This window comes from Mirounga angustirostris, unplaced genomic scaffold (genome assembly GCF_029215605.1).
Source record: "Mirounga angustirostris isolate CCGP_5_RB_7025 unplaced genomic scaffold, mMirAng1.0.hap1 SCAF_10, whole genome shotgun sequence".
In the NCBI taxonomy this organism is placed as follows: Eukaryota; Metazoa; Chordata; class Mammalia; order Carnivora; family Phocidae; genus Mirounga; species Mirounga angustirostris.
In genome coordinates, this window is record NW_026991718.1 from 111833469 (window position 1) to 111858066 (window position 24598).

General features: G+C 45.2%; 1 protein-coding gene across 1 annotated transcript; it reads right to left on the bottom strand.

Annotated features, from left to right (window-relative positions):
• Window positions 1-942: 942 nt before the first annotated feature.
• On the bottom strand, window positions 943-7992 carry DEFB123 (defensin beta 123). Its single transcript, XM_045883840.1, has 2 exons — window positions 7935-7992; window positions 943-1088 (listed from the first exon to the last, which is right to left on the bottom strand). Exons 1-2 carry the CDS (start codon window positions 7990-7992, stop codon window positions 943-945), a joined length of 204 nt encoding a protein of 67 aa, XP_045739796.1.
• Between the last annotated feature and the right edge of the window lie 16606 nt (window positions 7993-24598).

Consider the following 24598-nt stretch of genomic DNA (forward strand, 5'->3'; position numbering starts at 1 on the left):
AAGGCAGTCGCTTAACCAACTGAGCCACCCAGGCACCCACTATATTTATTCTTGGTTATGGATCTTATTTTCCTTCCTTTGTGAAGGGCTTTTAATATTTTTCAATTGTGTGCTAGAAATTGTATTTAAAAGAACTGCAGAGTGTAGAGTAAGTGTTGTTTTCCCTCAGGGAGAGTATAGCCTCTGCAAACCAAGATAACAGTGTTCTCCGTTCTCCTTGGGTTTGCACACAGGTACAAAGGAACATTTTGGAATTTCAAAGTAATGATTTTTTAAAATATTTTTATTTATTTATTTGAGAGAGAGAGAGAGCACAAGCAGGGGGAGCAGCGGAGGGAGAGGGAGAGGGGGATGCAGGCTTCCCATGGAGCAGGGAGCCCGATGTGGGGCTTGATCCCAGGACACTGGGGTCATGACCTGAGCCAAAGGCAGACGCTTAATCCACTGAGCCACCCAGGTGCCCCTTCAAAGTAATGATTTATTATTAGATAAACATGAGGTTACAGAGATTAATGATGTAACTAAAGATGGCTAGTAAGAGCACAATAGAATTACTGAGAACAACCTGAGTTAATCTCTGAAAATGAACACCCTCATACTTTAAGCCTGCTATCTTAAAAAATTCTAGAAACATAAGGATACATAAACACACTTTTCATTAGCTGACGGAACAATGATATCATCATATGTCACATAGATTCCAGAAGATTCCACTGCACACTTGTGAGATAGACTGAAGAAGGCAAATACTGTCTTATTATTATTATTATGAAAATATTTTGACTTCACCTGAAAGGGGATTTCCTGAGAACTGGCTGAGGTAGACTAAGAGGCGAACACAGAGATCAGCCACATGTGTTTATTGATAGAATTTAGGAATCCACTGGGGTCAGACTCAGGGCGGCTCCATCTGCATTTTCATGGCGTCAGGCTTCAGAGAACTTAAAATGGCCATAGCTTTTCTCTTGGCTGGAACTTGGGCTTCACACAGCACAGTTTATTATTGGTGCAGTAAACATAAACCCTTTCTCTCCTGGAGCATTTCTGACGGCATCTGCCGTGAAGATTCCAGCATTTTTGGGTGCCGCCTGACATACACAAAAAGAGAAATGGAGACAGTGTCAGCCCTGAGAGGTGGTATTAAAGCAAGTGTGATAGAGGGTCCTCAGTTTCCCTTGCCTTTGACCGTTGGGCTCCTTTTTCTCTCCTTCCCTTTTTAAAAATTGTGGTAAAATACAAAGAACATAAAACTTACTAGTTCAAGCATTTTATTTTTTTAAAGCTTGCTTGCTTATTTATTTATTTCTTTTTTTAAAGATTTTATTTATTTATTTGAGAGAGAGACACAGCGAGAGAGGGAACACAAGCAGGGAGAATGGGAGAGGGAGAAGCAGGCCTCCCGTGGATCAGGGAGCCCGATGCAGGGCTTGATTCCAGGACCCTGGGATCGTGACCTGAGCCAAAGGCAGACGCTTAACGACTGAGCAACCCAGGCGCCCCTACCCCTATCTATCTATTTTTGTAATCTCCACACCCAATGTGGGGCTCAAACCCACGACCCTAAGGCCAAGATAGCATGCTCCTCCGACTGAGCCAGCCAGGCACCCATCAAACATTTTAAAGTGCGTGGTTCAGGGGCATTAAGTACATTCACAATGTTGTGCAACCATCACCATCATCTAGTTCCAGAACTTTCTAATCATCCAAAAGAGAAACCCTGCACCCCTCTCCCCAGCCCTGGGCAATCACCAATCGGCCCTCCTCTCTATAGATTGGCCTACTGTGGAAATTTTATGCCAATGGAATTATATAATATGTGGCCTTCTGTGTCTAGTTTCTTTCACTTAGCTTGTTTTCAAGGTTCATCTATACTGTCTATTTTTTGTTTTTGTTTTTGGCTAATATTCCATCACTTTCTTCATAATTTTACTTTTTTTTTGCCAAGGTCTATCATTACGAGGTGGCTGTACTTAGGTTTTTTTCATTAATTGTAGTTAAGTACACATAACATAAAATTTATCATCTTAACCATTTTTAAGTGCACAGTTCGGTGGTGTTAAATACATTCACATTGTGTATAGCCATCATCACCAGCCACCCCCATAACTCTTTTCATCTCATAACACTGAAACTCTTATACTCATCAAACAGTAACCCCCATTTTCCCCTCCCCTGGAGCCCTTGGCAACAACCCACCCATATTGTTGTTGAAGCCTTTCCTGTTCTGGAATCTTGACTAATCAACAAATTGCAAGGCTTACAAACACAGCTCCCGAAAGAAGTGTTCTGACAGTTTTGGGGGTGGGATGGCACCCATGACCTCAACCTGGAGACACACGAATCTGGGACAGTTGCTATTCCAACCACAAGTTTTGCAGCAGTTAAAGATGAAATCTCTACTTGAGCCAAACAAGGACCTGTACCCTTCTCTTTGTTCTGTAAAAGCCCCAAGCCTGCTCTGACTCGAGTTTCCAGGGGCTCCAGCAGCTGAATGAAGCCTGGGACCTCTAGTTGTGTCGTTCAACCATTTTCTTTGGGCAGTTTCAAGCCCTGGCTATTCTCTATTTCATTCATTCATTTTTTTTTTTTTTAAGATTTTATTTATTTATTTGACAGAGAGAGACACAGCGAGAGAGGGAACACAAGCAAGGGGAGTGGGAGAGGGAGAAGCAGGCTTTCCCGCTGAGCAGGGAGCCCGATGCGGGGCTCGATCCCAGGACCCTGGGACCATGACCCGAGCCAAAGGCAGACGCTTAACGACGGAGCCACCCAGGCGCCCTATTTCATTCATTCTTAAGTTAATTGTAAGTTTCATTAATTTGTAACCTTTATTATTTCCTTCTTTTGGCTGTAGGTTTTGACCAGGTGTATTTTGTGATCGGGAGTAAGCTTTCCTTGAGATGATTTTTAGACCAATGCAGGGGAGACTCACGGGGGAAATACGTGCTTCAGAGGAAAACTCGCACCGTCCGGAGCAGGGGTTCTCAACTGGGGCGATTTCGCTCCTGAGGGGATGTTTGGCAATGAAATGTGTGACGACAGTTTTAGTTGCTGCAACAGGTGCGAGGTGCTACTGGCAGTTAGTCGGTAGAGGCCAAGGATTCCGCTAAATACCCTACAATGCGTAGGGCAGCCACAACAAAGAACTATCTGGCCCAAATCATCGATGGTGCCAAAAGGTCAATAATCACCAACAGTGTCAATAGTCCTTGGTCTTGGTCGATCACAGTCCTCAGGGTTATCTGATTTTGATTGTGTGGGAGTTATTTTACAACTCTATGAGCTGTTGATAAATAATGGTAGGGCAAAAATCATTATTTCTCTATACTTGCAAGTATGTTCTGTTGCAGAGAGGTTAATTTGACTCTCTCTCTCCTCCCCTGCACCACGGGGGGGAAAAAGCCAGTTTCTATTTATGCTTTGATCCAGTTATAAAATCTGCCTTGTTCTCTCATTATGAGTTAAATAAAATCTTTCACACATGTTCATATGTATATATATATAACATGTGTTAAATGCATATATATACATATATATACATATGTTAATATACACACACACATATATATGTGCCAGGAGTTTTTTTTAAATTATCTTTTAAAACTTCTTTTGAACCTTGAGCAAACTGCCATCACAAGAACTAGGTTCTGAAAAAATGTACTGAGAGAAATCTGATGTGTTATGGAGACACTAAGACGGCTAACTGGTGTTTCTGGACGGTCAAAAATGGAGCTTGGTGGAAAATTTGACCCATCACAGTAAAGAAAACCTATAAACTCTCCTTTTGTTTTTAAGATTTTATTTATTTATTTATTTATTTAATTATTATTATTTTTTTTTGTGAGACAGAGAATGAGAGACAGAGAGCATGGGAGGGAGGAGGGTCAGAGGGAGAAGCAGACTCCCTGCCGAGCAGGGAGCCCGACGCGGGACTCGATCCCGGGACTCCAGGATCATGACCTGAGCTGAAGGCAGTCGCTTAACCAACTGAGCCACCCAGGCGCCCTTAAGATTTTATTTTTAAGTAATCTCTACACCTAACATGGGGCTTGAACTCACAACCCCACGAAGAATCATATGCTCCACTGACTCAGCCAGACTGGTGCCCCGAAAACTTATAAACTGTTCTAAGACAACACTGGTGGAGAAGTTTCCACTGATCAGTGAGGGTAGCTCCAGTATATGTTCCACCTGCCAGCTTAATAACCTTTGGAAAAACAGTAAAAGTGGGACGTGAAAAGGAACCGCTGTCTCAGGGACTCTATACAGCTCCCTAAATCTCAAGGATTTGTACTCACTACCATCTGCCTTTTCTGTGAAGGACTAGATGCTTTTCCTTGCCAGAAAGCAACTGTTTCCTGTGACTAAAAACAATTGTGGTTTGTCTTTCCTACTTGGGAACGCCTATCTGCCTTTCTAATGACCGAGGTGCTCTTTTTACTGGGACTTTAATTAGGGAATGGCCATTTTGCCAAAAATCGTACATCCTTATCATTCTCAAGCCTCAGAAAAAATAGAAAGAACTCACCATAAGTTAAAATTAAAACTTGCTAAACTGACAGAAGGCCCTGAAAAGCCTAAGTGACTCAGAGTTTCACTGTTCCCTGTTCCTCCCGCCCCGTGAATTGTAAAGGGCCATGAGAGCTTGCCCAGCTCTTTTTCCTTTTCTTGCTGTGCAACTGGATTAAGCTGGAACAATTTGTTGCCTTTTCACGTCAGGAGTCAAACCCTCGCTTTTGAACTCAGTGGTTGGGGATAAGTACACTCTTTTGCAAAACATCTGGTTCTCAGGTGGGGATGAAAAGAATTGTGTGAAGGAGCTGAAAAGCGTGGTAAGCTAGATGGGCTTACTGGCATTGGGGATAGGTTTTATGCTATGGCAATTTCTAGAGAAACAGTCTGGAGGGCACTGGAGAAGTTCAGTGCAGTGCCTGAGTTTTCCATGTGCTCATTCGTGAAGTCATCCGAGCTGCTGACAATGTCACTAAAAATACTACCGTAGTCTTTTGACAATTCTAGGAGTTCCAGAAAACCATTGTCCATCATCAACTTGCATTAGACATCATTTTGCCATGTGAGGGAGCCACATGTGGAATTGTTGGTAATGCCTGCCACATTCACATTTCTCAGAAACCGTTCTGGTGTGTGTGTGTGTGTGAATACATCCGCGTAAGCAAACCAAAGCATTTGTTGAGTGAACAATATAGTCTGACCTCTGGGACCCGTGAGTTTGCTTCTGGCGGCTTTTCCTGGATATTCCCAACAGGACTCTGGTCCTGGGTGCACACTTTTGTTAGTGATGCTTTTTCTCCTGATAGGAATACCCCTCATTAAGTGTGCCCTATCATGTCTAACCAAGATCACTTTAAATAGGAAGTATTAATAATAATTCATGAGATATTTTATATGTATTCAATGTGTCGATTTTCCCACCCAGCTCTGTCTACTGAAAAGATGTGGAATGAAGGACTAATTTAGTAGGACTGAATATCTCTAGCATCTAGATCACGGTTCTGAAATACCATTTTCCTACTTAAAAAAGAAGAATCAGAGCTTCTTGAAGAAATGGGGAATTCAAGATCTGGGCAGGAATTGTACAAGATGAGCCTAGAATATCTCGTTACACCAGATAACCACTTATGAACCAGTGAAACTGCTTTTGTCACTTAACAAAAGGACAAAGTCTGAAGTCACATCTTTCTGAAATTTTGTATTTGAAATCATATGGTCAGGACTGGAACATTACATTCTTTTCTGAGGAACCAGTCTTTCAATACAGAAAAGTGTCCTTGATTTCAGAGCCAAGGGCAGAGTGTCAGAGAAGGGGTTTTGGGATACGAAATTCCACATCTCTCTTAATTTTGTACTTTCCATGGAAATAGAACCCTGAATCCATTTCTGAGCCTCAGCCTGATGTTAATCCCTTTAGACATGAAGTCTATCAAACACTACTTCACAGAGAAAGACAGATACCATATGATTTCACTTATATATGGAATTTAGGAAATAAAACAGATGAACGTAGAGGAAGGAAAAAAAAGAGAGAGGGAAGCAAAACATTATAGACTTTTAACTATAGAGAAAAAACTGAGGGTTGCTGGATGGGAGTTTGGGGGGGGGATGGGCTAACTGGTTGATGGGCATTAAGGAGGGCACTTGTGATGAGCGCTGGGTGTTGTATGTAAGTGATGAATCACTAAATTCTACTCCTGAAACCAGTATTACACTATAAGCTAACTACAGTTTAAATAAAAACTTGAAAGAAAACAAAACATATAACTTCATTTACATTTTACCTAAACTCTGTCCCTCTCCTTAATCCTATAGAAACCTTATTTGTTCCTTCTTTTGCCCACGGTTCCTTTGCTGTGCCAAGTTAATATGTCTGACTCCGTCGGACTACAAGTGTGTCTCTTGTGGTGTCTATAAGCTGGACTTTATCACAAGGAAACGATCACAAACTAGCAGGGATATATGTACAATAAGGCTACCACAAGCCAAAGATGTGGCAATTTGAATTTCAGCAAGAATAAAGACTGCAATGTGTGAAAATTCATCAAATATATTAAAAACTATTTTGTCACATTTGGAGGATGATAGAAAAATAAATCATTATCTTGTGGATTCACACATACAGGAAAATCACCAAGCATTCATTCCGTCTTTCTTATATAAACTGTCCCACTGAGTGACCAAATAGTAGATGGTGAGTGTCTTTATGATTTTAGTATAATAAATTTCCAGGAACCAGTGAAAACCATATAAAATAAAGAAGATACATTTCAGTGTGTTCTGTGTCTTCCCTCAATCTGATACCACTACACAAACGTTATTGTTGTAGCAGGTTGAGAAGAGGAAATGGAAACTGAGGAGGTCACGGAGTTAGCAAATGGTGGGGCATTCTGACCTGGGTTCTGACGCTTGCGCCTCTACCCTGTGGTGAGTGGTGGGTCAGGCACTTGCCACAGGCAGATACGAGGCCTGAGGTCAGCTTGGTTGAGGAAATGACACATTCTGCCCCTTTGGAAATGTTAGGTGAAAGCCTTGATGTGGGCAGAAGCCTTGATGTGGGCGGATAGCAAGGCCGGGGGTTGTGGGATGGGCAAGTCTGACCATTGCCCAAATCCGGTTAGCCTTCCCATGGCTCCCTCACCTGGTAGTCAAGGCCGATCAAGACCTGGACCTTGAATCCTTCCTCAGTTTCCCCCTCGCCATGCCCCTAACCCACTCAGTGGTGTGCCAGTTTTCTGAAGGTGCCACGTTCTCTCCCACAGCTGGACCTTTCTTTGCATAAGCTGATTTCTGCCTGGGACACCCTTCCTATTTCCTTCTCTTCTCCTTCCCCTTCTAATCTCAACATACTTTTCAGGACTCAGGGTATCCCATCAGGAGGACTCTCCTGGCCCTCAGACTGGGCTGGTCCCTCCCATGTCCACCTCAGATCCCTAGACCCCCTCTGTCACAGCTCATGTCACCCTGGGTTGTAAATGCTGTTCATTGTCTCCCCCAGGGCCACTGTCATTTATCTCTGTGGCCCTAGCCTCCAACACAGGGTCTGGCACAGAGGCACAGAGAATGTGAGTTTTTCTCTCTGGTTAAGGTGGTTGTGATCTTTACAAAGCCTAGAACATTCTGGGGACTATTTTGTGAAAGGCCCACGGTTGCCCTCTTCTTCCTTCTCCTGCGCACCCCTTTCATTCTTTCTCACGCGCAAGGCCACCAGCAGCTGCTCCCTGAGAGAGCCGAGATGGACGGGGTGGCTGAGCCAGAAGCTCTGGATGTCGTGGTTGGTACCTAAGCTCTGGCACCTGCTGCGGGCGAGGGCTCCTTCTCTCGGTGTTTCCAAAAGGGCAGCCCATCCTCCCAGGCCTGGGGGTTCCGGGACCAGGCCTCAGTCTCCACACCCTGCCCCTCCCCGAAAAGGTCCCCGTTACCTGGAGTGAGCTGGGACAAGAGCAGGAGGGCAGCCAGAGTCAGCAAAAGGAGCTTCATGGCTGGAAGTGGCCCAAGGTGAGGCTGCAAGTCCGAGGCGACGGCAAAACGAATGGGGCAGGCTCCGGCCTCTCCGGCTGGAGGTCCCTTTGTTCGGCCGGACCAATGTCACCCGCACGTGCCCTCAGCCGCCCACGGCTTCGGCCCCCGCGGTCCCGGAGCCCAGGGTCTGCAGCCACACACTCCGAGCTGGCACGCCTCCTGCGGTCATTTGGTCAGCCGGGGGTGGGGGGGGCAGGCAACCCGGTTCAAGGTCCTGCTACCCGCTCTAAACCGCCTGCACCGAGGGACCGCCAGGGGGCGCCACGCACGCGGAACGCAGAGGGGCCGGCGAGACTTCACCGAGGTGACGGCCCTGCAGGTGAGCCCACCTGGCGTCCCAGGCAGAGGAAGTCCGCCCAGAGGCTTACGCTGGGGCTGAAAGTGAGACACAGGGTGTGACTGGAGGGAAACCGGGAGAACGGTGATGAGAGATGAAGCTCCCAGCACCAGCCTGGCCGTGCCCTCCGCCATCCGAGTGCCAACTGCGCCGTGCACCTTACACCGCCGAGCAGGGAGTCCGATGCGGGGCTCGGTCCCAGGACCCCAGGATCATGACCTGAGCCGAAGGTAGACGCTTAACTGACTGAGCTGCCCAGGCGCCCCAAGATGTACTAAGTGTTAATGTTGAGTAATGCTAAAAGTGGGACCCTGGCATGTTCTGGACAGCACAGAAGCCTCTAAGGCTGAATGCCATTGTGGTCTGGACAGCATGAAGATTCTACAAAGCCAACTGTGAAAAGAGATTGTTGGTAGTGGGAATGAGGGCCTCATTACGGCTTTTCCAGAAAGATACCCAGGCTGGGGTGCCTTCCTTAAAACATTTGTCTGGGTCTCCAACACCACCTTGTTGGGGGTGCTGGTGTTGTCAGAGGCAGCATCTGCCAGTGACCACAGGTGCACTGGGGGGAGGCCCGGTAGCCCACGTGGCACCTAAGGATGATGATGAAACCCCAAGAGTCATGGGCAGGCAGCCTGGTCTTTACCACAAACATGGGAGTGCCAGCCTCTGGGACTCCTCAAAATACAAACACTCTTCCCATTCAGGGTACCATAGATGACCCGAACTGTTTGTTCCAGACATTGCATTCCAGGCAAAAGTGAAAAGATGGGACCTATGTTGGCAAAACATGACGTTCTGCACCATTCCATTTTCCCTGATTTTCAGCATCCAGACAACCACAGCATATGAGGACTGGGTGGATCCCGACAGCCCAGCTGTTCCGATCTGCTCATTGGTGAGACCGAAGCCCAGCGAGGGAATCAGTGTCCCTCCTAGGGTCACACTGCCAGTGGGTCCGCACAGGGAGCTGACTGTTTTCACTTCTCTCTCCCCCTCAATGTCCGAATCCTCCCTGACACAGAGCAGAGATGGTGGGGCCTCTTCTCTTAGAGAGAAAAGAGTTGAATAGACATAGTCTTCCCGAGGTCAGAATGAATGTCTTTCCTTCTCTACTCTTCTGCTCCCAAACTGGAAAACTACGTTTGAAAAAAGGAGCTTACTTAACTTACATTCAAACCACGGTAATAGTGGATCTCTAGACCGGATAATGCAGGACTCTGTAGGACATAGTAAAGACCATGCATTTTTTTTTTCTATGTATGATGTGGAGTCTTGGAGGGTTTTTTTTTTTTAAGATTTTTTAAATTTATTTATTTGAGACAGAGAGAATGAGAGAGAGAGAGAGCACATGAGAGGGAGGAGGGTCAGAGGAAGAAGCAGGCTCCCTGCCAAGCAGGGAGCCCGATGCGGGACTCGATCCCGGGACTCCAGGATCATGACCTGAGCCGAAGGCAGTCGCTTAACCAACTGAGCCACCCAGGCGCCCCGTCTTGGAGGGTTTTAAGTTCAGTTATGAAAAGGGCTGACATATATTAAAAAAAAATCTTTCTGGCTGTTGTGTGATTGCTCCCTGCTGGTCTCTAAAAGACAAAAGTGGATAAGGGGAGGCATGTCAGCTCTGGGGTGTTGGTCCAGCTGTGGGTGTGGGGCAGTCGGGGTGGTGACTGAGAGGTCTGAGGGAGGCAGGCTGTTCCGGGCCGAGCACAACCGCTTGCTTGTCACTTTGTCAGACCAGAGACTAGTCCTTGAGCCACCTGGAGTGATGAAGCCGTTTTTGCTAACTTCGGCTGAAGACCTTGTCCCAGGTCTCTTCAGCGGAGGGAGAGCGTGGGCACTCCAACGCCTGGGAGGACGGGCTGGCAGGCAGCAACGTGAAACACCACTCATCTGGGGAAGAGGGAAGAGCCCCCAAACCCTAGGAGAGACCCCGCCCCACCATTTGCTAGCTCTATGACACCCCCAGCAAACTATTCGGCTCCTCTGAGTTTCAATGTCTCATGCTTTGGTTTAGAATAATAAATCAGGTTGAGGGCTCAACATGGAACACACTGAAATATGATGCAACAAATGTAGCCTCTTTGTTTTCTAAACCCTCATAAGAGGAGAGCTGGCACCCAGCCAGACATCTTTTCTAGGGGCAGGTGCCAGAACTTAGGCGCCAAGTGTTACTTCCAGATTTTTCTGTCGGCGCCCCCAGACCTCCTCTCCTTGGTCAGCCCCAGGGGTTGGGGGAGGAGTTCTGGTGTGTGAGGAGAGTGGGGGAGGGCAGGGAAAGCAGGAAAGAAGGGGGGCAATAGCGACCTTTTCTCACACTAGTCCCTGAAATCACTTGGCTTTTGCACCATTCACAGCTTCCTTAGGGAGGACAGGATCCCTAAGCACCACTGCCTGTCTGTGCCAGCGTACCCGAGCCTTGGAAAGGTTTTAAGTAGAGAAGAGTCCTTGTCAAGCTTGCCCAGCCCAAGGTGCTAGCACCAGCCCCTCTTTCCAATCTGACAGAAGCTTTTACCCCTGCCACCCTCGGCATATCTCCAATCTTTCCACAGGGTCAGAATGTGAATGGATGGCTTGCGTCTGCTCATGGTAGACACATGCGTGAAACACCACTCACCTGGGGAAGAGGGAAGCACCTCCAAATCCCGAGCTAGACCCTGTTCCACCATTTATTATTCTGTTTCAATTTACTCATTTCTTTTTTTTTTTTTTAAAGATTTTATTTATTTATTTGACAGAGAGAGAGCACAAATAAGCAGAGAGGCAGGCAGAGGGAGAGGGAGAAGCAGGCTCCCCGCTGAGCAGGGAACCTGACACGGGGCTCGATCCCAGGACCCTGGGACCATGACCTGAGCTGAAGGCAGACGCTTAATGACTGAGCCACCCAGGCGCCCCTACTCATTTCTTTTTTCCTTTTCTTTTTTAGAGAGGGAGAAAGATGGGGGAGGGGGAGGCAGAGGGCGAGAGGGGATCTTTTTAAAAAAATTTTTTTATTACTATTTTTTTAAATGCTTTTTTTTTTTTTTAAAGATTTTATTTATTTACTTGACAGAGACACAAGCGAGAGAGGGAACACAAGCAGGGGGAGTGGGAGAGGGAGAAGCAGGCCTCCCGCCGAGCAGGGCGCCCGATGCGGAGCTCGATCCCAGGACCCTGGGATCATGACCTGAGCCGAAGGCAGACGCTTAATGACTGAGACACCCAGGCGCCCCTAGAAACTGAAGAGTTAAGCAGAAAACTGTATTTATTCCCAGGCCTAATTCTTAATCCATTGTTTCTTTCTATGTGTATTATTTTAATTTTTTTTAAAAAGATTTTATTTATTTGAGAGAGAGAGGGAAAGAGAGAGAGAATGAGTCAGGGGAGGGGCATAGGGAGAGGGAGAAGCAGACTCCCTGCTGAGTGCAGAGGTTGACGTGGGGCTTGATTCCAGGACCCTGAGATGATGACTTGAACCAAAGTCAGACGCTTAACCAACTGAACCACCGAGGCACCCCTTATTTTAATTTTTATACTTAGTTTAAATTTTCATCAAACCCACACATCCACATGCTTTTCAGAGTCAGCTTTGAATAGGTGTATAGGTGCCACACATCTCCCTTTCTCCATTCCTTGCTCTCCAAAGAAAACCACATTCATATCTTTTGGTTGTTTCTTTGGATGTCACTTCCATATCTATAAATAAGATGCTTACTATTGTTTTTTTTTTTTTTTCAGTTTTAGGTATTACCCATTGAATTCCTGCTCTGAAGAATGAGAATTTAGCTGTCTATCATCTCCTTTGAGTATGTCCAGAATCATTAGGTATCTTATCAATTTTATCTGCCTGGAGACCTTGCCCCCAGACCCTTGCACCTGCTCCACACTGAGCTGGGTGCCTCCATGCCTGGTGACCTGCTGTCATCTTGGGTCTCCATTGACATCATCCTGGAGGATTCTCTTTGATACCCTCCTGAGATGAATGCCTGCTTTCCAGATCCAAGGCCTTTTCTGATCTACTCCTTTACTTTTGGTGGAGCACCTCCTGATGGCCTCTGGAAAATGTCTGACCTCCATGGACCAACCTCACACTTGGTTAATAGTGTGGTCGCTCATTCCATATTGGAAATGATTTCCTCTCAAAATTTTGAAAGCATTGCTCCATGGCCTTTCATGTTCCATCTAGTGTCACCATGGAGAAATCTGAGCCCCTTCTGAAACTCGTCTCTTTGTATATAAGCTGTGCTTTCTCTCTGAAAGCTTTTACGATTTTCTCTTCATTACAGGGTGTTGAAATTTCATGATGATGTGCCTACATTTTTTGTAGGATTATTTTATTTATTTATTTATTTATTTATTTATTTATTTATTTAATAGCTTTCTAGTTTCTTTCTTTTAAAGATTTTTTTATTTATTTGACAGAGAGAGACAAAGTGAGAGAGGGAACACAGGCAGGGGGAGTGGGGGAGGGAGAAGCAGGCTTCCCGCGGAGCAGGGAACCTGACACGGGGCTCGATCCCAGGACCCTGGGGCCATGACCTGAGCCGAAGGCATGCGCTTAATGACTGAACCACCCAGGCGCCCCTGTAGGATTATTTTAATCAGTTCCGCTAAGCTCTCTGTGAGCCCCATCAGTCTGCAAACACACGCCCTTCAATTCTAGGACATTTTTTTCTTGACTTAGGTGTTTGATGATTTCTGCCCTTTGTGTTTCTTGATCTCTATTTCTGGAATTCTTATTTTTCCAAGGCGGGATTCCCTAACTAATTCTCTCATGTTCTTCTATTTTCCCTACTACTTTACTCTCTCACACTGAATTTAATTTCTAGGAATTTTATCTTTGTACTTTTATTCACTGAAGTTTTTTTCTCATTATTTTTCTTTCTTTTAAAAAACAGTATCCTGTACCAGTTTCTGTTATTTTGATGATTTTTCTGATGACATTGTCCCCTGCATAATGTTTTTTTTAAGTTGTTGGTTTTTTTTCTCTTTGCCACCCACCCCTCTTCTCTTTTTTTGTATATTAGAAACTTCCCTCGTCTGGCTAGTAGTTGTTGGTTATATGCTTCTATTTTGGGTGGGCCACCACTAACTGGCTTATTTTATCAAAGAACGCACAGTGTTTGTGTCTTCGGGTTTTTTTGTCTTGGACTGGTCAAATTTTCCTGGGAAGAATCCTCTGCAATCTTTATGACCTGAAAGTTTGTGTTCCTCTCAAATTCATACATTGAAATCCCAACCCCCAGTGTGATGGTGTCAGGAGGTGGGGCCTTTGGGAGGTGCTTAGGGCCCTCATGAATAGGATTAGTGTCTTCCTCAGAAGAGACCCCAGAGAACTCTCTCAGCCTATCATCTACCACGTGAAGAAACAGTAAGAAGACCCCACCTATAAAACGGGAAGCAGAGCCTCACCAGACACTGAATCTGCTGGTACCTTGATCTTGGACTTCCCAGGCTCCAAAACTGGGAGAAATGAATGTTTATTGTTGAAGACACGCAGTCAATGGTAGTTTGTTACGGCAGCCTGAACAGAATAAAACACAGTGTCTGCATCTTCAAGTTTTTTTTTCCTCTGGGATTGGTCAGATTTCTCCAAAACCCTGCCCAAAATGTATAAATCTGCCTGCCACAGGCCTCAAAGCTGAGATGGGAAAGAATGCGGGGTCTGAACATTAAATATGTACAACTTCACTTAACTCTCCTGTGTTCAGTAGGTTACCCCTGCTCTCACATGGCATCATGTCGCCCCTCTCCCCTGCCCAGAGACCATGTATTAGCCTCTGCAGATAAGAAAGCTCTAGTCTTCTGCTCAGATAGGAGAAGGAAAGTCAGTGTTACACGGGGGAGGAGATCTGGGCTATGCAGATTTTCATGGATCTTGGTGTTGGAGACCCCATTTACCCCACTTCCCGAGAGAGCTCGCCACCGCCAAGCCCGTGACTCCTGGGAGTTTGGTGGCCCGGATCTGGCCTCCTCTGAGCTGTTGGCTTGGTGGTTTCTCTTCTCAGCTCTCTTAAGAATCGCTTCCAGTGTTCACAACGGCTTGTTATTGTTTCTTTTCCTGTTTCCTTTCATCCTTGTGGTTTTAATACCACAAATAAAATCCCTTTGCTGTTGGCTTGGTGGTGTTTCGGGAACAAGCAAGTGTGGATTTAGGTCACCATAGTTAGAAGTAGCTACCTCCTCTCCTCTTCACCCTCACTGCAAAAAGCTACATGTTCTCTTTCTCTCTCTCCATCTGCAGTTCTGCGCAATCCTGGCACTTCACATAGCATCAGGCATGTAGAGTGTAGTGGGCTATACTCACCCAGAAGGAGGGGGACAGTCAGGCTGCCTGGCATCATAGCTTTCTGCTCCCCTTTGCTAAAAGCTTGGCTCTGCCCTGGCCCTGGAGCCAGACTGGCCAGAAAGAGCAGGGGTTTCACCAGCTTTAGCCCCACAGTCTGGGACTTGGCACCAAGACTCCCCCCAAAACGTGGTTGCTCTTTTGGCTCTGATTCCAAACCTGGGTGTTCACTGTGGGGCTGAGTACTTGTTTGATTCCTTTACCAGCTACGGAGTCTTTTCTACCCTCCCCCTACAGACCTGTCCCCTGCCTCCTATCTAGCCTTCCCTCACCCCCATGAGAGTTCTCTCTCCATGTGTGCAGGAAGTACAGCTTTGTTTCTTTTTCTTTTTTTAAAGATTTTATTTATTTATTTGACAGAGACAGAGATAGCGAGAGCAGGAACACAAGCAGCGGGAGTGGGAGAGGGAGAAGCAGGCTTCCCGCGGAGCAGGGAGCCCTATGGGGGACTCGATCCCAGGACCCTGGGATTATGACCTGAGCCGAAGGCAGACACCCAATGACTGAGCCACCCAGGTGCCCCCACCCCCTTTTTTTTTTTTAAGATTTTATTTATCTATTTGACAGAGACAGAGATAGCAAGAGCAGGATACAGCTTTGTTTCTTATGATATAGTCCATATCACTTATAAAGCTTCGTTCCTCCAGAGAGTGGAAATGTGGTTTCCATCCAATCAGGGTGCCTTGATTTCCTAAGTTCCTCAAGGAAATAAGAGGGGGAGTGATATCATTAAGAAGGTGGCAAAGATCATTCTCAACGTCAGTCCCCTTCACAGAAAGACCAACTAGCAACTCTCCACAGACAAAACAGCATTATGGCAATTCCAGAACCTGGGGGTGAGATGGAAATGTGGACCTCAGAAATGGAGAAAGACTGTACACTCTGATGGTACCACCCCTCCCCCCAGGCTGCACCCAGAGGGACCCCCTGGTCTATGGTTTCTCCAGGGGGAGAGAGAGAACCCAAGGTGGACATCCTGCTGGGCCTTGTGGGATGCTTTCAGAGGGGCTCACTGGGGTCTTGCTTCACGGGGCTCACTGGGAGAATCTGCAGGGTTTGATTAGTGGGACTCAGATGAGATGGAGAAGGGGGCAGGGCAAACACCAGCCAGTACTCAGTTCTTGGACCGCATTCCTGCTTGCAGCAGACCTGAGCAGAGATCCCAGCCAGCGCTTCTGTCCCTCTGCAGAGCCAAGCCAGTGATTCCAAATGGCTAGGGAGCTCAGTGGGCAGTTCCATCTGATTTATGTCCCCAGCCAAAGAGCCACACATGCCATGGTGCTCATTCTATGGCCTGTCCAGGCAGGGAAGCAAATGTGCAGCCCTGCTCAACTGCAGAGTATAGCCTCTGGTCCTGCTGACCAGGAGCCTGGCTGGAGAACCTGGGCAGCCCCAGAGCCTATCCTACAGCCGTGCTTGGGCAGGGAGCCAAGCCAGCAGCTCTGTCCAACTGTTACATATATAGCCTCTGGCTCCACAAAACCAAGGAGCCAGACCAGTGACCCTGGGCAGCTTTGGAACCCAGGCTATGGCACTTCCCAGAGGAGGAGCCAACAGCCTACATCCCTGCCCTACATCCTTGCTGCAGTCCAGCCCAGCCTATACCCTTGTTCAATGGTTGGAGACATCCTGTGGCCTCACCCAGGCAGGGAACCCAGCCAGTGTCTCCACCCAATTGTGGCACATAGGCTGTAGCCCTGTGTGACAAGGGGGTCTGAACAGCAACCCCACTGACCATGGAGCATGGCCTCCAGTGCCACCCAACTGTGGAATCCATCTGGAGGCACCTCTCGACCAGAGTATGGCCAGCAACTTTGCCCAACAGCAGAGCACAGCCGGTGACCTTGCTCAACTTCAAAACACAGCCTAAGCCCCACCTGATGGCAGGGCACAACGTGAGGTCTCATTGGACCACACCACAAAGGCCTGCTGCAGCCCTACCTGAACATGGAATCCAGCCAGTGGTGCCCTCTGGTCAGGGAGCACAGCCTGAAATCCCACTTGACCAGGGGCGATTATGGAGCCCAGCCTTAGCCGGGCCCAACAGTAGAGTACACCCAGTGGTACCACCATGTCAGGAAACAGCCTGAGATCTGATCCAACCAAAGGTGATTGCAGAGCCCTTGTAGTGGTTCCATCTGACCATGGAGCACAGCCAGCAGCTCTGCCTGCTTCCCTCTAAGATTAGGAACAAGGCAAAAGTGTCCACTCTCGCCACTTATATTTAATATAGTCGTAGGAGTCTTAGCCAGAGCAATCTGGCAAGAAAAAGAAATGAAAGTCATCCAAATCGGAAAGGAAGAAATAAAATTTTCTCTGTTTGTGGATGACATGATCTTATATATAACACATCCTAAAGGCTCCACCAAAAAACTTAGAAGTAATAAGCAAATTTGGCCAAGTTGCCGGATATAAAACCAACATACAAAAATCAGTTCTGTTTCAGTACACTAACAACGAAGTATTTGAAAAAGAAATAAATAAAAACAATCCCATTTACAATAGCATCAAAAGCAATAAAGTATTTCAGAATAAATTTAACCAAGAAGGTGAAAGATCTCTATACTGAAAACTACAAGGCTTTGATAAAAGAAATTGAAGAAGGTACAAATAAATGGGAAAGTATCTCATGTTCATGGATCAGAAGACTTAGTATTGTAAACATGTCCATACTACCCAAAGACATTTATGGACTCAGTGCAATTCCTAAATCAAGAGTCCAGTGACATTTTTTTTTTACAGAAATAGAAAAAAAATCCTAAAATTTGCATGGAACCACAAGAGATCTTGAATATCCAGAGCAATCCTGAGCAAGGAGAACAAAGCTGGAAGCATCACACTTTCTGATTTCCAACTATATTATAAAGCTATCTATGGTAATCAAAACAGTATGAAACTGACATAAAAATGACACACAGACCAATGGAACAGAACTGAGAGTCAAGAAATAAACCACACCTATATGGTCAACTAATATTTGACAAGGGAGCCAAGAATATTCAACGGAGAAAAGATAGTCTTTTCATAAATGGTGATGAAAAAACTGGATACTCATATGAAAAAGAATGAAAACATCTTTCACCATTCACAAAAATGAACTCAAAATGGATTAAAGACTTAAATGTAAGACTTGTACCATTAAAATCCTAGAAGGAAACATAGGGAGCTCCTTGACATTGGTCTTGCCATTGATTTCATGGATATGACACCAAAAGCACAAGCAACGAAACAAAAATAAACAAGTGGGACTACATCAAACTAAAAAGCCTCTGCACAGCAGAAGAAATGATCAACAAAATCAAAAGGCAACCCATTCCCAGCTGCCATGGGAGTTGCTGTGAGGGTCACAGCTGCCCCCTTTTCAGAAGAATTGCCCTTGGCATGGGCATGGGCGCTGCCTTGCCCTGAGGGTTTTATCACCTTCCCCTCAGGGGCAGTCTGTCACCAAGACTGACCGACACAGAAATATATAAGAGGGTCTCCTTGCCGCAAGGCAGGACCAGCTCTGGTACAATTCACACTGCAGGTTCCCTGTGAGGTCAGGCTGAAGATGCTCTCCAGCTGGGACCATATCCTTGCTTAGCTCCTTCTCCTGTCCTGTCTTGTTCCCTCACCCTCCTTTTCCTGAGAATATTCCTGCAAGAAATCATGTGCACCCAAATCCCTCTTTCAGACTCTGCCTCCAGGGAAACTGGACCTAAAACAGCCTATTTTATTGATCAGAGAAATTTCAAGGAAGCTAAATGATATATGTATCACCCATTTAAAAGGGAGTAGACCTAGGGTATCCCCCAGATAGGTCTACTCCCAGTGCCTCTGCTCTTAACCATGACAGGATCCTACCTGAAGTGCCCTGGTTTTCTTAGGTCCCTGGTTATTAGTGGGGGTTCAAATTGAAGGACCACATAGTTTTCTCCCAGACCCAGAATATATATTTGGAGGGAGGCCTTATATAGACAAGCTACTGGGCCTTCTTCTTTTTTAAACTTCTCTTCTGAGGTGTCTGCCGCTTTAATAAAGGAAGAGAAGTATGTTGAGAGATCTCACCAGAAGAAGAGAGCATGTTGTCCTGCTTTCAGTGTGGAGAGAAGAAATTTAAGATGATGAGCTGGAGGAGAAAAGACCAAAGAGACCAGGGTAGCTGTCTTCCAGTATTTGACATGGAGTTGTTTTTGGTTTCCTTCTCTGTAGCTGTTCGAGGGCAGAAATCAGGATGATGGTGAAATGTTATGGAAGGTACATTCTGGTTCAATAGAAATAACTTCCTAAAATGACAGGAGTCCAAGGATGGAATGTGCTATGTTGACATGTACTAATTTTTCCGTCACTGGAAGTGTTTAAGAAAAAAGGCGAGGGTTGTTTAGAGTGAATTTTTGCTTTCGATACATCGCAGATGAGACAGCCTCTTAGTTCTGAATTCTAAGAATCTATGCTCAAAAACTTAAAAAAAAAAAAAAAGGCTCCCTATTGTTGACACCAAGAATTTTCAATCTTCTTTCTAAAGCAGCAGAAAACTTTTTAAAAACAAAAACTTAAATGAAATTCCATGCATCAAACAGATCAAAGGAAAGACACTCAGGTTAAAGCTGGAAGGGAGAAGGGAGGAGGGACCAAAGCCCTACCGTCTTAGCCTTCCCTCAGTTTTCTGATTTTGAAGCCAGAGCTAAGTCTAAGTTTCTTATATTTGCATTCAAGACTTTAAAAGTCCTCTGTCGGGGCGCCTGGGTGGCTCAGTTGGTTAAGCGACTGCCTTCGGCTCGGGTCATGATCCTGGAGTCCCGGGATCGAGTCCCGCATCGGGCTCCCTGCTCGGCGGGGAGTCTGCTTCTCCCTCTGACCCTCCTCCCTCTCATGCTCTCTCTATCTCATTCTCTCTCTCAAATAAATAAATAAAATCTTTAAAAAAAAAATAAAAAGTAAAAAAAATAGAAGTCCTCTGTCTACGCAATTCTGCAACATTATTCGGTGCATGAGCTCCCGGCTGTAGCCAAGCAGTGTTTTTCATCGTTTTCAAATGCCAGCGGCCCCTGCTGTGTTCACACCACCCCCCTGCCTGCAGTACGCTCTCACACCCTCCCCTCTGCCATTTCTCTGAAACCTGTCTTCCTTCAAGGCTCCGAAAAGGTCCTCCACGAAGCTTCGCTGACCACCCTGGCCTTTGCCTTTGCTGACTGTCCCATGTTCTGTTCTACTGGAATATGGTTTTTGTTGTTGTTGTTGTTGTTGTTGTTTTGTTTTGTTTTATTTTACTTGGATGCAGCACAACTTTGTATTGTTTTTATTCACGTGCGCCATCCCACCTGACCACTGTGATGATAGATTTCCTGCTTTCTGCATTCCAGGCCTGTGATAGGATCGCACTTCTTGGCCCTCTTGTGGCTGGATGGGGCCATGTCACTGTTGTAGTCAGGGAGTTAGGCGCTGCACATTACGTCCGAGGTCCGGGCATGTAGGGGGCAGTTCAAGACCCACCAGTCTTGTCCTCTGCCATGGTGATCAGCAACAACTGAGTGGCTATCCATCGGTTTGGGTTCCTGAGTAAGAAGATGTGGAGCAGTGTCTCCAACCAGCCTGCAGTGGACACGCGGCACGAGTGAAAAATAAACCTTTGTTCTTATAAGCCACTGAGAGTCCCCCCCACCCCCCGCCCCATAACCTAGTTTATCCTAATACAGCTGGCTGTTAGGGGACAGTATCCTACACTATTTTGTATTTCTGATGCTCAACGGAGTACCTTGTTCATAGTAGATGCTTAATCAAGATCTGATTTATTTAGCAAACCTTTCTGAAGTGTTTTTGGAAGTTCTAAAAATGATTCCTTTCTATTTTCCTGAAGAAGCTGTAAGCATTTTAGGGACAGGAATCCCTTTAGATAATTCCTCTGCCACCATGTCCCGAGCACTGGTCCACAGGAAACTTAAAATGGCCTGCATTGGGGGGGGGGGGGGGGATAGGTTGTGGGGTGGGGGCAGTTAGAGAAAGATATTCTAGGAGGGATGAAAACATGACCTGACCTGGACACAGCAGTGGTTAATTCCCGGGAAAGAAGACAAATGAAATGATGCAGTGAGAGAAAGAGCAGCTTCTAGAAAAGTCTGGGCCACAGTAAAGAAGCCAGTGAAGTCATCCTGGGAGGCGCAAGTGAGCTAGAGACAGGGATACACTTGGAAACGTGCTCTGATAAATCTTTCCCTGGAGCTTGAACAGAAAGGTAACATTGTCTATGCTTCAGACACAGCGGACAGATCTGTCCTTGAGCCTGGATTCTGGGTAAACACTCTGGATCTTAGACTTGACATTAGTTTAGTTAGTTTGGAAATTTTCAACCTTGATTTGAAAAAGCACAGGGAGCTGAGAGGTCTCTGAATCACTGACAATCCCTGCCCCCTTTATGGAATACTGAAGGTGTTGTTGACAAAGGAGGAGCTAGGAGAGGCGCAGGGCGGAAGGAGATCAACGGTCAAACGCTCCAAGAAGCCAAGGCAGATGAGAATTCATGGTAGATACTGACAGCGACCAGTCACCAGGGCTTGTCTGTATGCCAGACACTCTTCGACACCATTCTATGTGCTTTACAAGTATTACCTTATTCATCTTCATAGCAAACCTCTGAGCTCAGCAGTGTTGTCTCTGTATTAGAAACGAAAACTGAGTTTCAAAGAAATGAACTGGTTTGTTCAAAGTCACATGGATATATACACACACACATATATATATACTGTTGAATAAAATCTTGTCATTTGCAATGACATGGATTGAGCTAGAGAGTGTAATGCTAAGCGAAATAAGTCAGTCAGAGAAAGACAAATACATGATTTAACTCATATGTGGGATTTAAGGCACAAAACAAACGAGCAAAGGGGAAAAAAAAAAAGAGAGAGAGAGGCAAACCAAGAAACAGACTTAACTCTAGAGAACAAACTGATGGTCACCAGAGGGGAGGTGGGGGGGATGGGTGAAACAGGTGATGGGGACTAAGGGCACACTTACCAGGATGAGCGCCGGGTGTTGTACGGAAGTGTTGAATCACTATATTGTACATCTGAAACTAATATGACACTGTAAGTTCACTAACTGGAATTTAAATAAAAACTTAAAAAAAGGTCACATGGCTGAAAAGTGGTAAAGTGAGGATTGAAACCCAGATTTGTTTCGGTTCAAAGCTTTCATTTTTTTTTTTTTAATTCCTACACACTGATCCTGGTGATAGATTGTCATACATCCTTTCAAGATACTAGAAGGAAAAGTGCCAGCATATCTGTTGTCATTGCTAATTACACATGGCACCAGGAGCCAGAGAGCTGGAATGTAATAGAGATAAAGACAGAAAGCCAGAAAATCTCCAAGCCTCATGTGGACCAGTAGTCTCATTGTCTTTCCCCACCCCCAAAGACTGCAATGAAGCAAAACGTAGATGGGAAGTGGTCTTTTTATGAGAGTCTCTTCTACTGCTGAAAGCCAGTGTTGATGGTGCTAAATAATGCACATAATGGATTCAGGTCACTCCTTCGTTAGGCCACTAGTCTGCTAATCAGCATCCACAAGAACAAGCATGCAGGGTTATGATGATGTTCTTTACTGGAGGAGAAGTAGATCTCGAAACAGTTTAGTGTAGGAGAAACTCTGTGCCTTTAAGGGTTCTTTGGATGTGCAAAGGAAGTCCCTTCAAGACTAAGGCTTCTGCATGAATGGGGCTCCCATGAGTTACTCTCCTCTCTCCCTCTCCAGTCTTTCACGACTCTAGAAACCATCTTCTTCCTCAAGAATGGAGGAAGTTGTGCCTTTGGTTTGGCCCTGAGCCTTGTAAACTCAAATGGCACCTTGGGTTTCTTTTCAGCCACCCTTTCTGGAAGGAAAGGAAATGCTTCCAGTCCACAGGACTGATGTCCTCACTCGTGATCCTTAGAAGAAAGCCCCTTGTCAAAGAGCACTTTTTTCTTTCTTTTAGTTTTCTGTTTTGAGGATTGAGTTAATTATTTACAGCAAATTTGTCATTGTTGGTCTTAGGCGAAGCCCTTCTCTTGTTTTATTTTTACTGATTTATTGATTTTTATCCCCACAATCAACTCCCATCCATGTCCTGCATAGGCAACTCTTCTAATGTTTTAATATGTACTTTTTTAGAGTGTATGTATTTTTATTTTACATAAATGGTTTTAGGTAATATATTTCATTCTGTTGTTTATCTTTTAAAATTAGCACTTATTTTTGGAGAAGTCCCAACTTTACTCAGCTATAATTTCCATAAAATAAAATGCACCCATTTTAAGTGTGTAAATTTTGATGTTTTGACACCTGCGTATAGAACATTTTCGTCATCCTAAAAGTTCTCTCCTGTCCTATCTCAGTCAATGCCCACTCCTCTCACCAGCCCCAGGCAACCACTGATGTGGGTTTTTTGGTCACCGTAGATTAGATTTGTCCTTCCTAGAGTTTTATACAAGTAGATTTACTCAGTATATTCTCTTTTGGTCTGGCTTCTTTCACTCAGTCCAGTGCTTTTTAGATTCCTACATACTGCGTGTAACAGCAATTAAAGCTTCTTTATTGCTGAGTAGTATTCTATTATATGGATAAACTGCCATTTATTTCTTTGCTACTGGATGGATATTTAAGTTGTTTCTACTTATGATAAATAAAGCTGCTGTGAAAATTTATGTATACTTTTTGGAGTCGACATAACTCTTTCTTTATCTTGGATAAATACCTAGGAATGGAATTGCTGGATTGTATGGTAAGTACGTTTAACTTTATAAGAAACCATCAAACTAAAAGAAAACCCCAGGGCGCTTGGGTGGCTCAGTGGGGTAAGCGGCCGACTCTGGATTTCGGCTCAGGTCTTGATCTCAGGGTCCTGAGATTGAGCCCCGCGTCCGGACCTATGCTGAGTGTGGAGCCTGCTTGAGATTCTCTCTCTTTCTCCCTCTGCCTCTTCCCCCCACATCTTTCTCTTAAATAAGTAAATAAATAAATCTTTAAAAAAAACCCAAACCAAACCAAAACAAAACCCCCATCAAACTGACTTCCAAAGTGGTGATACCATTATAGTGAACACTGGTTTTCAACACTCAGCCATATTTATTTGTGTGCACCTAATTCTCCAGCTTACAATAGCCCTCAGCATATTCCCTTATGGACAGTGTGGGGATTTCTTTGGAACATGTACCCAGGTTTAAAATTTCTGAGTCACAACAAATGCTTACACTTAATTGGACTACACATCATTAGATCCTCCCCAGAATGGCTGCTTCCATTTCAGAGTAGGAGCCAGGTTTTGTAGGGCTTGCTACTCTTAGAATTTTGGGATTCTTGTCAAGAAGAACGTAAAATTACAAATTCAAAATTAGGTCCAAAAGTGAATATGTATTGAGAATGAGCTAAGAAATTACAATAGGTTACTGGGACCTTTTAAGATCGTTAGCTTTACTAACGTTTCCTGATTGCAACCTTGTTTGCCCTCCTTAGCTAGAACAATCTAGAATTCTCGGCACTCACAAGTCCAAGCAAGCGAGGGGCCCTGAAACTTCATGAGCTTCATAGTCACTCTGCCTCTGAGCCTCACCCCACCAGCAGTCCATGAAGATTCCTCTTTTCTCATTTTCCTGACATTTTTTGGCATTATTCAGCTTTCTAACGTTTGCAGTCTATATCCAGCCCGCTGCCTGATTGTGTATGGCCCATGAGCTAAGATTGGTTTTTACATTTTCGAATCGTTGAAGAAAATGAAAAGAATAATATTTAGTGACGTGTAAAAATTATATGAAATTTCAGTGTCTATAAACAAAGTTGGATTGGAACACAGCCCACCCATTTGCTCACACGCTGGGGTCGCTTTTGTGCTACGAAGGCAGAGCTGAGTATTGCAACAGAGACTGCGTAGCCCGCAAACCCTAAAACTGTTACTA